We start from the raw sequence: 13,335 nt of genomic DNA on the forward strand, positions 1-13,335 counted from the left end.
AAAGTGAGCACCGAGCTGCTTTAAACAGAGAAGCACTGAATCACAATGATGATTTTTGGATCTTGATGACCTTTGATGATCTTTTTTACTTTCAGATTTTTATATTAGCTACATTACATAACAGGTCACCAAACTGGTCCTTTTTATGTTGTGAGTTGTGTCCTTTTTGCTGGTAAACCTTTGAGCCTTAAACCGCAACAGTCTCACAGACCATAAAACCCCAGCTTTTTATGAGTGGGAAAAACTCTGTGGACAAATGTATAAGTGGAAAAATTCTGGGACAGATGTTACAGGGTTGCCTATTGTATAATCATTTTAAACACAGAGTCAGAGTTCAGTATCAATCACAACTTAAATATAGTTCTAAATACTCAATATCATATCTTTACTCATTAATCTGACTAACTGCACTACACCTAAATATGTTGGAAGGACTTTGAGACACTCTGTGCAAATATTTCCATTACAGATTAGAATGAGAAGCCCATGTTGGTTTTTAATATGAGTTTATTGATTTATTGTTTTTATTAACTATAATAAACTAAAAACTGGAAAACAATGTGTTATGATTTACTGTCTACAATGATATGTCCAGCATCTCTAAAATGATAGTGGCACAGACACAAATAGACACTGAACCTTAGTACATATGACCTCTGTTTAATATTAATTTGTCAAAACTATTCTACATTTCTTTTGTTTTTCAAAATGGACTCAATTTGACTCAATTTGTGTTTTGTCTGTCTTGAACCACGTGAAACGCCTCTGAGTGTCTTTAAAAATGCTGTACAAATGTTTTTATTATTATTGTTGTTGTTATTATTATTATCAGTATTATGTATTACTAGTCTCCTTAGTCTTATACTATATCACCATCATTTGAATAAAATTACTTAAACTTAATCAACAAGTTACTGCTTATGCAATTGTTTTTAAGTATGACTTAATGATCTTCCATTGTCCAAGGTATAATATTTACTAAAGCAAGTATTGATCTACAAGGAAAATATTTGGTCATAATAGTTTGATGCGGTAGAACTTTAATCTTAAAAAGACTGGGGAAAAAGGCTATTTTTTTTAGTTGTGTGACGACATAACTCATCTTTAGATTTCTTAATGAGCTTTGGAGCATTTCTGCACTTCCTAGTTCTGTTTCCCAATCTGTCCTTCATGAACGGTGCTCCTCTGTGATAAGTTAATATTTGATTTGCTGTCTCAGATAAAAACACTAAACAGCACAGATTGCAATCCTTTCACTCAGCTTCATCTCAAGAAGTCATTTTTAAACACCTCACCTGCTTTAGTTTAAAATCTTCTAAATTTTGTGTTAACTCATATTTTGGGACAGCTGTTTTCTGTTGACCATGAATCTGAAATGGTTTTGGTACCACAGGAACTTCTTCATTATCATCCTGACTCCGATCCTCCTGCTACCGCTGCCTCTGGTCATTCCAACAAAAGTGAGTGCTCAAAAACAACCCACATCTGAAATTAACTTAAAGGTTCACTATGTAACCTTTCTGGTGGGAATCTTCTACCTGTTTGTCTCCAGGTATCATTATTTTGCCTAGAATGTTTCATAGTATGGATTATTTCTATACAGGTGTTGTTATTGCTCAAAAAACATTGGAAAAATATATCGTGAACGACTCTGAAACTTGGGCTGGTGGTTGCTCGCCTCCATAGAGATGGATAAGTTTAATGTCACAAAGTGGAACATTGAATGACTGCTATTCTACATTTCATTTATAATTTGGTTGTTCTTGTTTAGTTAATACCAGGGTCATAACTAAACCTGGACTAGACTAGAACTAGAACAGGACAAACCAGGACAAATGTGAATGCAGCCCAAGTAAACCATTTTGGCACTCCACCGCTTAAAGGGGAATAATAAAGAATACAGCAAATTACATATTCAAGTGATTTTATGTTCATATTGTGTAAATTTGATGTTGCATTTAGAAGGAAACAAAGTGTTTATGATCCAGGATTGGTGCTATCGTGCGCAGTTAAGTGTTATGGCCTCTGTAGTGAAGCTGGAGATAAGAATGAAGAGTTAAAGGCTGATTTATGCACTTTACTGTAGGACTGGATCTTATTGTTCACCTGTCTCTGAGCTGTATCTTATCTTCAGCCACAGCTTTGAACCGCGCCACTGAAGGAAATACTCCTCCTTTAAAAAAACTCACACAATGTTGTTTTCAATGTACATGGATAAGAAGTACACATTTGAAAAATACAATTTTAAATTTAGTATTCAAAACCAAAAAGAAATTAATGCAAAATCTTGATTTATTTAGCCATTTGTGTCTTTAATTTATTTAATTCTCAGTTAAAGATGTAGACCAGCTCTTATTACAAAAACAACAAACAAACAAACAAACAACAAAAAAGCAAAAAAAACCAAACAAACAGAGGACAAAGGAAATTAAAACATAACAATCTACTGTATATAATTTACATTTTCAGGCTTGCCAGAGCCTTCAGACTCTGTAAATACATAATAATAAAAAAAAAATACATAATAAAAAAAATAAATTAATACATTTATCACAGTTTTTCCCCTTGAATAGTTTTCTTATTAAAAACTAATACAATGACTTTCAAATAAATTAATTAATTAACTCATTACATTTCGCTCACACCAAAAATCTGAATGAGACCCAGCGATATGACAATTAGACATAACAATTAGACATGGCAATTATGCCTGAAACACTGCTCCAGGAAAGTGTCCAGGAAGCATTCAGAGCCAATGCCTGAGCCACCTCAGCCGACTCCTTTCGACGTGGAGGTGCAGCAGCTCTACTCCTCCCATGAGACTGAGCTCCTCACCTTATCTCTAAGGGAGCATTCACCCAACCTGTGGAGGGAACTATTTTCAACCACTTGCATCCACCATCTTGTCCTTTCAGTCATTACCCAGAGCTCATGACCATAGGTCAGGTAGGAATGTAGATTGACTGGTAAATCAAGAACTTTGCCTTTCGACTCAGCTCCTTCTTTACCACAACAGTCCGATATAACAACTGCATCACTGCAGACACTGCACCGACCTACCTTGTCTCACGCTCCATCCTTCCTTCATTCCTGAACAAGACCCCGAGATGCTTGAACTCCTACACTTGAGGCAGGGACTCTCCACCCACATGAAGAGGGCAAAGCACCTTTTTCCAGTTGAGAACCACGGCCTCAGATTTGGAGGAGCTGATTCTCATCCTAACCGCTTCACACTCGGCTGCAAACTGCCTCAGTGCATGTTGCAGGTCCTGGTTTGATGAAGCGATCAAGACAACATCATCTGCAAACAGCAGAAATGAGATCCTGTGGTCCCCGTACTGGACCGCTCCGGCCGCTGACTGCAACTAGAAATTCTGTCCATAAATACAATAAACAGATTCGGTGACAAAGGGCAACCCTGGCGGAGTCCAACATGCACAGGGAACAGACCTGACAATACGAACACAGATTCTGCTTTGGTCACACAGGAACCGGACAGCCCCTAGCAAAGGGCTGCGGACCCCATACTCCCGGCACATAAATACATGTGGACTGGTCAAGGTTTGACTATTGGTCGGATTCTCCTCTCCAGTATCTTGGAATAGACCTTACTGGGAAGGCTGAGGAGTGTGATTCCCCTGTATTTGGAACACACCCTCCGGCCCTTCTTCTTAAACAGAGGCACCACCATCCTGGTCTGTCCCCGACTGCCAGGCAATGTTAAAGAGTAGTGTCAGCCAAGACAGCCCCACAATATCCAGAGACTTAAAATACTCAAGGTGGATCTCATCCATCCCCAGACCCTTGCCACAGAGGAGCTTGGAGGTGACACCGACTATATCTAGTCGATAATGCTTGAGCTCCCACACAAGCTCAGGCTCCTTCCCCCCCAGCGAGGTGACGTTACAGATCTCTCTGTACCGGCCCTTTATGGATCCTCCTGCAGGTGGTAGGTCCACAAGAGGACGGCCCCAAGTCACTCCTTCAGGCTGTGCCTGGCTGGGCTCCATGGGGAAAGGCCGGTGCACCCATCCCAGGCCTGGCTCCAGGGTGGAGCCCTGATGACGCCAATATGGGCAACATAACTGGCCTTGACTTTACATTTGTCATAAGGGGCTTCTGAGCCGCTCTTAGTCTGACCCGTCCCCCAGGACCTGTTTGCCATGGGTCACCCTACCATCACCCATATAGCTCCCAGGATCATTCTGGTGCTCAAACCTCTCCACCAGAATATCAATCTCTGACAGAATGTCAATCTCAATAAAAATCTGATTCATCACACTGCCCTAAATTTGATGTTTTAAGTTCATGTTGATTTTGTCCTGGTTTAGTTCAATTATAACTAATACATGGATCTGTGTCTCTGCTTAACTTGTTTATTGTAACTTGTGTTATCATATCGCAATGTTCAGCAGCAGAATTATTACTCGTTGCATGTTTCTCGTGCAGATTCATAACATTGTTGTCATACATTTGGTCATAGATTCTAATATGCTGTTGCAATAACTGTAGCAACATCTCTTGTGAATAATGTGAATGTAATGTTTAGACTCATATATTTTGTGTGTTTTTTCTTAGGAGGCAAAATGTGGCTATGCGATCATCCTTATGGCTTTGTACTGGTGCACAGAGTGTCTGCCATTAGCAGTGACTGCGCTGCTGCCTGTTGTCCTATTTCCAATGATGAACATAATGGAGGCCGGACAGGTACAATCACTGTTATATTGGGCTGTAGAGAGTGCACTGTAACAATATAACGCCTAGTGTTATAGGTTTGTAGTTGCTATATTCAAGTCATTTACAAGCATGAAGGCAGATGTGATGAATCTGCTGTTTGTACTTTTATGGCCATATTAAAGTAAAGTGGATTTGATATTATCTATTAACAGTCTGTATTTTTCCTTTGACTTAAGATAAAATGTTGAAAAAATACTACCAGAGAGGATTATGCTCCCTCTTGATGGTTGAATATTTGTCTTTCTTTGAAATTGTTTGTTATTTAAAATAGTGAATAGATGAAGCACTTTTACCTCCACCTGCCTCTACTGTTCCATCTGTGCTCTGTCCAGGTGAGCATAGAGTACCTGAAGGACTCGAACATGCTGTTTATCGGGGGGCTGCTGGTGGCCATTGCTGTGGAGAACTGGAACCTCCACAAACGCATCGCCCTCAGGGTCCTGCTGCTGGTTGGAGTTCGCCCCTCACTGTAAGAAACTGAACCCGACCGAGCCATTTTCCCTTATAATGTTTTTTATTTACATTCTGCATCCGAATCTTTAAAACTATTCAAGATAATTTCACACATTAGGGCTGTGGAATGAATCTCATCTCATTTACATTGCAGTTCTTTATCAAATTTATTGTAAAATGGTGTAACCAAGAAAATAATTAATTCACTTTTATACTGAATTATATGTGGACAACACAAAACTGGAGCGAAGCTGCTTGTCACATTACTTACTTAATCTTTTTGTGATGTATATATATATATATATATATATATATATATATATATATATATATATATATATATATATATATATATATATATATATATATATATATATAATTGTGATACAATACAATAATCCATATATATATGGATTATTGTATTGAATCAGATAACTTTTTTTGGACAAAATTTGTGTAATCCATACTACTGAAAAAAATAAACAATAAGAAAAGAGATAGGATAAGATGCAATGCCATCTTTTGGTGACAGATGCAAAAAAAATACAAATTTTGTTTTACTTTTATATTGGTGTTACCTCTGCTGCTTTTTATTTGAAATTAGGTTAAAAAACTGAAATTTTAATTAGTGGGAAGATGTTTTTTGTAAGTCGTTTCAGAAATTGTTTCCTGAGCTGCTGTTTCCTTTTTTTTTTTTTTTTTCAAAGTATCTTACAGTAATCAGTAATTACTTTTTAAATAAAGAGTAGTCATTTTTAATATTAGATTTAAACAGCATAGTCAGTAATCTGATTCATTTTTACAAAGTAATCTGCTTAAGTACCTGTATCTGGTCCCTCAGGTTGATGTTGGGGTTCATGATCGTCTCCTCATTCCTCTCGATGTGGATCAGTAACACAGCCACGACAGCCATGATGTTACCCATCGCTCACGCCGTCCTGCAGCAGCTCAGAGCCACAGAGGCACGGGCCGACGACATGGAGGATCTCGGTAGAGGCGACGACAACGCAGCGTTTGAGCTGCAAGAAACACATACCAACGGAGCTGTGACTAAGAAACATCTGGACGTGATTCAGGAGGAGGAGAGATGCAGTGAGTTACTGTTTGAATATGGTTGAGACTAATGAGATTACCCTGGGATCATAATAGAGCAATTCTGTGTGTACTTACCATGTATAATGAGGTGCACAATGCACAATAGAATTTATTATTAAATTGAGTTTGTGCAATTATCAGATCACAAAGACCGCAGTTATTTAGGTTATAAAATGTCCTCCTCGCAACAAAAAAACAACAAAAAGGTTTTTTATTGAAAAATCATCTTAAAAAATTGCAATTTGATTTTATTCTAAATTGTAGAGCCCTAATGAATGAACATAAAAATAAATTTGCAAAAATCCTTCATCATAATATTCCACCTGTTGAGATGTCACAAAACACTACTATACATTTTTTTCACAGAAATTCACAATAAAATCAGTTTCACAATAAATTAGTAGAGTGGTAAGAAAGAAAGAAGAACTTGGGGACAGCCGTTCAGAGCAAATAAAAGACACTGTCCATGCAGTGTAGTCTGGGACTCTGTCCGGTTTTAACAAATTCTGATGGACGAGCTTCATGGATTAACCAATCAGAGAAATCCATGGTTTGTTCATGTCTAAACAAATGCAAGTAAAAAATAGAACTGAGGACTGAGAATCAGCGTGGGTTTCTGCAGAGTCAATCCAATGACATTTGAGAAGTGTTCTGCATTTTAGAGATATGGGCTACGGTTGTTTGTTGTTTGGTGCATCTACAATGACATTGACAGTGTTCTTGCCATTCTATCACTTTGTTATTTATATACATACTTACAGTGTATATTGGTTAAATGTATTTGATGCATATGTACATGTAATATCTGACTCTGTGTTTTCAGATGAGACAGTGCGACAGGCGCAGCGAGATGCGAGGAGTAGAGAGCGAGAGGCGAGGTATGACCTGCTGACCAAAGGCATGAGTCTGAGTGTATGCTACTCTGCCAGTATCGGGGGGACGGCTACTCTCACCGGGACCACCCCAAACCTTATCCTCCAAGGCCAGATGAACCAGTAAGACTCACACTCAGGCTTTTCTGTAGCCAAAGTATCACTATGGAGAGCTGGATTGATGCATGTATCATGGATTTTAGATTCTCATTTTGTATGATTTAGGCTGTACCCGGACAATGGGGGCATTATAAACTTTGCGAGCTGGTTTGGCTTTTCTTTTCCAAACATGGTCTTGATGCTCATCTTCTCTTATGTCTGGCTGCAGTTTATGTTCCTCGGCTTCAAGTAAGTTCACTTCAATATTTTTTGTGACTTGTCAGTCATTTAAAAATACTGAAAAGTACACAATCTTTGTTGATTATCGAGCTAACAATGATGTAACTAAAACCAGTGCATGTTACAGTAATGGACATTAACATGAGCTAAAAGTGAGCAAGACTTAGAAATGTTAGATTTTCAACAAATATTGACCAGTAAAGAAGTAAAAAATCATTTAAAAAAAACTACTTCAAAATGGAAAAGTAATAACAGCATGTGGGGGAAAAGATTGAATATTTTGTGAGTAAATCCACTGCAAACAGAAATTATTAAAATATATTCATTTTTGAGCCATGGTTCCATTCACGAGTTGAATTAAACCCTTGAAGGGCCAAGTTTATCCTGTTCTAGATTATACTGTTAACATGTGTACAGTAAGAATGTATGATTTAAGCTCCGGCTAAGATAATTTAGTAATGTGTAGTCTCCATCCTCAGCTTGAAGAAGTCCTTTGGCTGTGGTGAGAAGAGCGAGCGTGATCGGGAGGCGTATGCGGTGATGAGGGAGGAGTACAGGAAGCTGGGGCCCATGTCTTTCGCAGAGATCATGGTTTTGGTGATTTTTGTCCTGTTAGTTGTTCTGTGGTTCACCAGAGAGCCGGGCTTCATACCGGGATGGGCCACTGTCCTGTTCAATCAGGAGCTGTCGTGAGTAAACATATCATAAATGTTAATATAAATATTCCACAGCACAGCATTAAACAGATCTATTTAGCATTTATTTTATTACAATGGAATTAACCTGGTGGTGCTTCCTGCTTGTCTCCATGTTTATTAATGTTATACTTTGGAACATTCCAGCCAGTTCAATAGCATTTCTATGGAAACACTCCATCAGGACAGTTACACAGTGCATCTTTATTGTTAAATTGCTAACTGTAAACATTTAAATTGTGGGTGTGATTTAACTGTGATTCACCTTGCTTCTTGCTACAGTCTGGTCTACCTTCAGTATTGTTCAGAAAAAAAACTAACCTTGTCTGACCTCTTTATTTATTCTTCACACCTGTGTTTTGGTCCCCTTAGTCATAGTATTTACACGTTAGCAGTTAGAAGAAAGTTCCTATCCCTCGTCAGGACCGGGCAGCTCGTTTTGTTTTCCTTTGTCTGTGTAGTTTTCCTATGGGTGCTGCGGTTTCATTTTCTCCGAACAACATGCACAATAGGTCTCCTCTGGGGCCAGGATGCTTGAATAGACACAAGTCATCGTCATAGGATTTTGCCGTTACATAAAGGTAGCATTAAGGTCAAGTGCATCATTTAAAGTGATCAATCCAACAAGAAATTCGGATGATGGTGAGAAATTAGATACAAAAAACACATCGACACTCGACAATCATAAATAATCCCAAGACACTAGCTGCATCTGGCAATTCTTAATAGTTTGTGTATAGAGTGAAAGATTGTCTATAGACCAGTGGTAAATGTCCCATCTGCTTTGCTATTTATCTCACAATGCAAATTTGTCTTCAAAAGTAATGATTTGTTTTATTAATTTAATCGCTGAAGTTTCTCAAAATACTATCCTTATTTTATATTTGAATAACAACAAAATCAATTATGTCATTACTAAGCAGACCTGGTCCTGGAAGCTAAGTAGGATTGGGCTTACTTTGATGGGTACTTTGGTGGGAGACCGCTGGGAAAACTAAATGCCACAGTGGGGCAGCAGTGGCTCTAGTGCAAACTGTTGTTGTGTCCCAGGCCAGCTTTCCTAGATGAATGAGATGTGTTAGTGAGTGATTGCTGGTTGTCAGAGGGGCCGATGGCTCAGATTGGGAAGGTCGTTTCATCAGTGTAACCAAGCAGCTGAATAGTGTGAATGAATAATGCAATGTAAAGCCTGTTAGTCTCCCAAAAAGCACTACATAATTCAAATGCATTATCATTACTCACTACTAATGTGTGTGGTTTACCTTACCTAAAACAATAGTTCACAGCAGGTTTCCGCTCTGTTTTTCAGGTATGTTTCCGATGGAACAGTTGCTATTTTAATGTCGATGCTCTTCTTCGTGGTACCTTCACAATTGCCAAGTTTCGGAGGATATGGCTTCAATGAGGCTGGTGTGTTGTGCTTTTATTCCCAAATTGTCATAAAGGAAAATCCCTTATCATGTAACAGCTAAATATAAGTTTATTCTGGCCTGACCTTTATAATTGTCCTGTGGAGATAACACTGTTATATGCACTAATTATTGCGAGATGTCCCACAGGAAAGCTAGTGAAGGCCCCTCCCACGCTGTTGAACTGGGAGGTGGTGCACGAGCGCATGCCCTGGAACATCATCTTGCTGCTGGGAGGAGGTTTCGCTTTGGCCAAGGGCAGTGAGGTGAGATACAAACATAATGAGACAATTAGTCTTTATCTATATCAGAACTAGACTACAATGGTAATATTAAACATGATTTATTATTATCACAAAGTGCATTTACATGGCCAGTAAATGCCACATTTACTTGAATAATCAGATAACCAAATAATTAGATCTGATCTTTGGTTTGTATTTACATCGAAACACCCAGTTTAGAGTATCTGTTGTACTTAGACACAATACATTTTGAAATAACTTTTTGTTTCAGGCCTTTTTCCACAGCTCTAGAAACCAGATACAAGATCGGATTGTTTATGATTATTGAAGTATAGCCACCCTGGTACCTAAATCAGTATCGAGTTTGAATTTTAGCGCAAACTTCAGCGGTGCTTGTCAATGTGTGAAACAGTCTGACTAACTCATCTGTATGGTGCAGGTGTCTGGCTTGTCCACGTGGCTCGGGGAGAGTTTGGCACCTCTGGAGAAGATTCCCCCTTTTGCCATTTCTCTTCTTCTCTGTTTGTTAGTGGCCACTTTCACCGAGTGCTCCAGTAACACAGCCACCACCACTCTGTTCCTGCCTATCCTCGGTTCCATGGTAAATAACATCATACTAAAAAAATCAGGAAATAAAACAGAGATTTTGTTTAACTCAAGCATTGTGTTTAGTTCATCTTTTTTAATGCCACCATAGACCAATGTTTTCAGTATGCCAGATGCAAACCTGTCTCAAACTAACCATTACTATATTTTATTTTTTTTGTAGTAGTATTATTGCTATATTGTAACATTGTTATAAGTATCACAAGTCAGATACTAATCAACTGTATAACATATTCATGGGAGCAAGTATCAATATAAAAAATGTGACCTTTCCTGAGCAGGTTTATGATCTTGAGGTTTATGAGAAGTGGCATAAGAGCATATTCTAACATAAAGAAAGTTTATAGTTTTAACAAGAGCATTTTTATTATCATAAAAAACATAAAAGAAAGTTACTGAAATGAATGAGTTGCATTAATACTGAAAATACTAAACTTTTGTTCTATTAAGCTTATTTTTAATGTTATTTATATATAAGCTTATTCATATTTTTAAAAAGTTACACTGAAATATACAGTGTAATTATAGACATATTCATAAATTCAAAAGTAATTTCTATCCATCTATTGAGTGATATACAACAGCTTGTGTTTTGTGTCCAGGCCACTGCGATTAAGATCCACCCTCTGTACATCATGCTGCCCTGCACCATCGCCGCCTCTCTGGCCTTCATGTTACCAGTGGCCACTCCACCCAACGCTATTGCTTTCTCCTTTGGGAACCTGAAAGTCCTCGATATGGTAAGACAAATATGAAATCAGTGGCAAAATGAAGGTAGGGTGACGAGATGGAAATCAACCAAATGTGGGACCGCACCTCTGTTTAAGTGGGACAAAGTGTGTGTGTATGTATATATTCAACTACATGAAGCATAAACAGTGAGCTGAACACGTGTCTGGTATGTTAACGTAAGATATGAACAGTTAATCACATAACTAAAGCATAAAAAACAAGCTAACAAGTTTCTCTCGATCTCACTCCAAATCACAAAATCCAGTGAATTCTTCCTCATCAGTGTCGCTTTGGAACTCCGTCAACTCCAGAACCAGATGAAGCAGCACTTTCGCTTCTGCGTGGCTGTGTTACTGGTACATGAGCCTAGAGTGCTGTCGTGCGGTTGTCAGTGTGACAATAATGAAGATGTGAAATTACATATTTTAATAATTTCACGTATCTGAGTATAAATCACACCCCAGCAGTAAAAGGTAGCCAAACTATGAAAAGCCAAACTATTAAAAAACTATGCCAAACTATGAAAAAGTCCGACTTATAGTCTGGAAAATACAGTATAGTTTTTTTCAAGATCACAGAGAGAAACAAGAGAGAGAAAGCATGAGTCAGAATCGGATAACCGCTTCTTACAGAGCCAGAGCGGAGGTGAACTTATGGCTGTGCCATAGATGGTAATGTCCGTGCACTCTCCGGCAGCCGTTCTGCTCCAGTGACCGCGCGCCCTTCTCCCCTCTCTCGCCTCTCTCGCCTCTCTCCCCTTTCACATCACACCGCAGTGGACGCCATGACTGAAAGTGGTGAGCAGACAGACGCTGCCTGCAGAGCGCTCTATATCTCTGGTGATGAAAATTAAGTTTTTGGTGCTGACAATGAAATGACATAGCCCCAATTTGTGTGATGTGGTTACAAAGTTACAAAGTACACTATTAAGAACTACCTTAGCTTTTACTATGGATCAGACCTGGTCGATTGAGGGATTACACAGACAGATAACTGAGGATATATTTAGTTTACTGAGTGTTATTAAACTATTTGTTGTTTCTGTTTTTCCTCAGGTAAAAGCTGGCTTCATGCTGAACATCATTGGTATTTTGTGCATAAATTTAGGCATCAACACCTGGGGCTACGCCATGTTTGATATGGGAACGTTTCCTACATGGGCCAATGTTACAAACAAGCCCTGAGCAAAGAGCCACACAGTTTCATTTCCTATGGACAAAAGGAGTGTGGACGAGGTACTTGTAGCTTGATTTAAAGCCAGTCGGTTTTCAACAATATTAAGAGACGTGCACCAAAATGTTCTGGTGAATAAGAGCAGAACATAATCTGGTTTTGCCATAACCTATAAAACAATGTTATCAGATTTTACAAGAGCTCAACTTTGATCTCAGTTGGTGTTTCCTTCTGTCGTAGTTGAAAGGAAAATGTATGCAAGCTGTGAATCTGTATATTACTATAGTATATTATGTATTGAAGGATCAAGTTAAATCAGAGGTCAATGAGTAGTGAGGTCTACAGTAATAGAGGTTTTTATTTGAAAGAAATCTAATGTTCAGGCTTTGAATTACATTGCTAGAAATTCATTAGTTTTAATCATTGGAATGTAATAACTAAAATAGATCATTTTATCAGTAATTTAACTTATTGATATGGTCCTTTTATCTGGACCTGGAGTGTTTTCATTGTTTTTGTACATTTTTACTATTTAAATAGTGACACAGTAGAAGAAAGTAACTTGAAACATATCCAATTAAAATTATGCAATTTTAAAATGTTTTTACATTTACAGACATTTGAAACTTGGTTGTTCTCCTTGCAGTCAGTTTGGGATGGCAAAAGTGTTAGAAAGATCACCTGGACTTAGATTTAATGTAGTACAATGCGATTACATTTTAAAATTTACATTCGTGCTGAGTAACAAGTGCAGCTATTCAATACATTGAGTAGTAGTTCAACTGGGAAGTGATCATTTAAAGTTAAGAGTTAAAATGTGGGAAACGCACAAGCCGCAGTAAAGAGAAATGCTCTAGTTGAAGAATAACTTTGATAAGAAGCTGCCAAAAGGACTGTATTGTAAAGGTTAGTATTGATAGTATTGATGCAATAAACATAAGATAAAGAAGGTGTCGTCATGTCTCTGTTTTCCAAATTA

At 38.1% G+C, this 13,335-nt stretch overlaps 1 protein-coding gene across 1 annotated transcript; it reads left to right on the forward strand.

Annotated features, from left to right (window-relative positions):
* The first annotated feature begins 1,218 nt into the window (after window positions 1–1,218).
* On the forward strand, window positions 1,219–13,305 carry slc13a2 (solute carrier family 13 member 2). Its single transcript, XM_033978967.2, has 12 exons — window positions 1,219–1,460; window positions 4,579–4,707; window positions 5,070–5,206; window positions 6,032–6,282; window positions 7,109–7,280; window positions 7,383–7,505; window positions 7,976–8,185; window positions 9,501–9,601; window positions 9,751–9,866; window positions 10,285–10,446; window positions 11,054–11,191; window positions 12,239–13,305. The coding sequence occupies exons 1-12, from the start codon at window positions 1,365–1,367 to the stop codon at window positions 12,365–12,367; spliced, it is 1,764 nt and encodes a 587-aa protein (XP_033834858.1). The 5' UTR covers window positions 1,219–1,364; the 3' UTR covers window positions 12,368–13,305.
* The last annotated feature ends 30 nt before the right edge of the window (window positions 13,306–13,335 follow it).

Source organism: Periophthalmus magnuspinnatus, chromosome 14 (genome assembly GCF_009829125.3).
Source record: "Periophthalmus magnuspinnatus isolate fPerMag1 chromosome 14, fPerMag1.2.pri, whole genome shotgun sequence".
Lineage (NCBI taxonomy): Eukaryota > Metazoa > Chordata > Actinopteri > Gobiiformes > Gobiidae > Periophthalmus > Periophthalmus magnuspinnatus.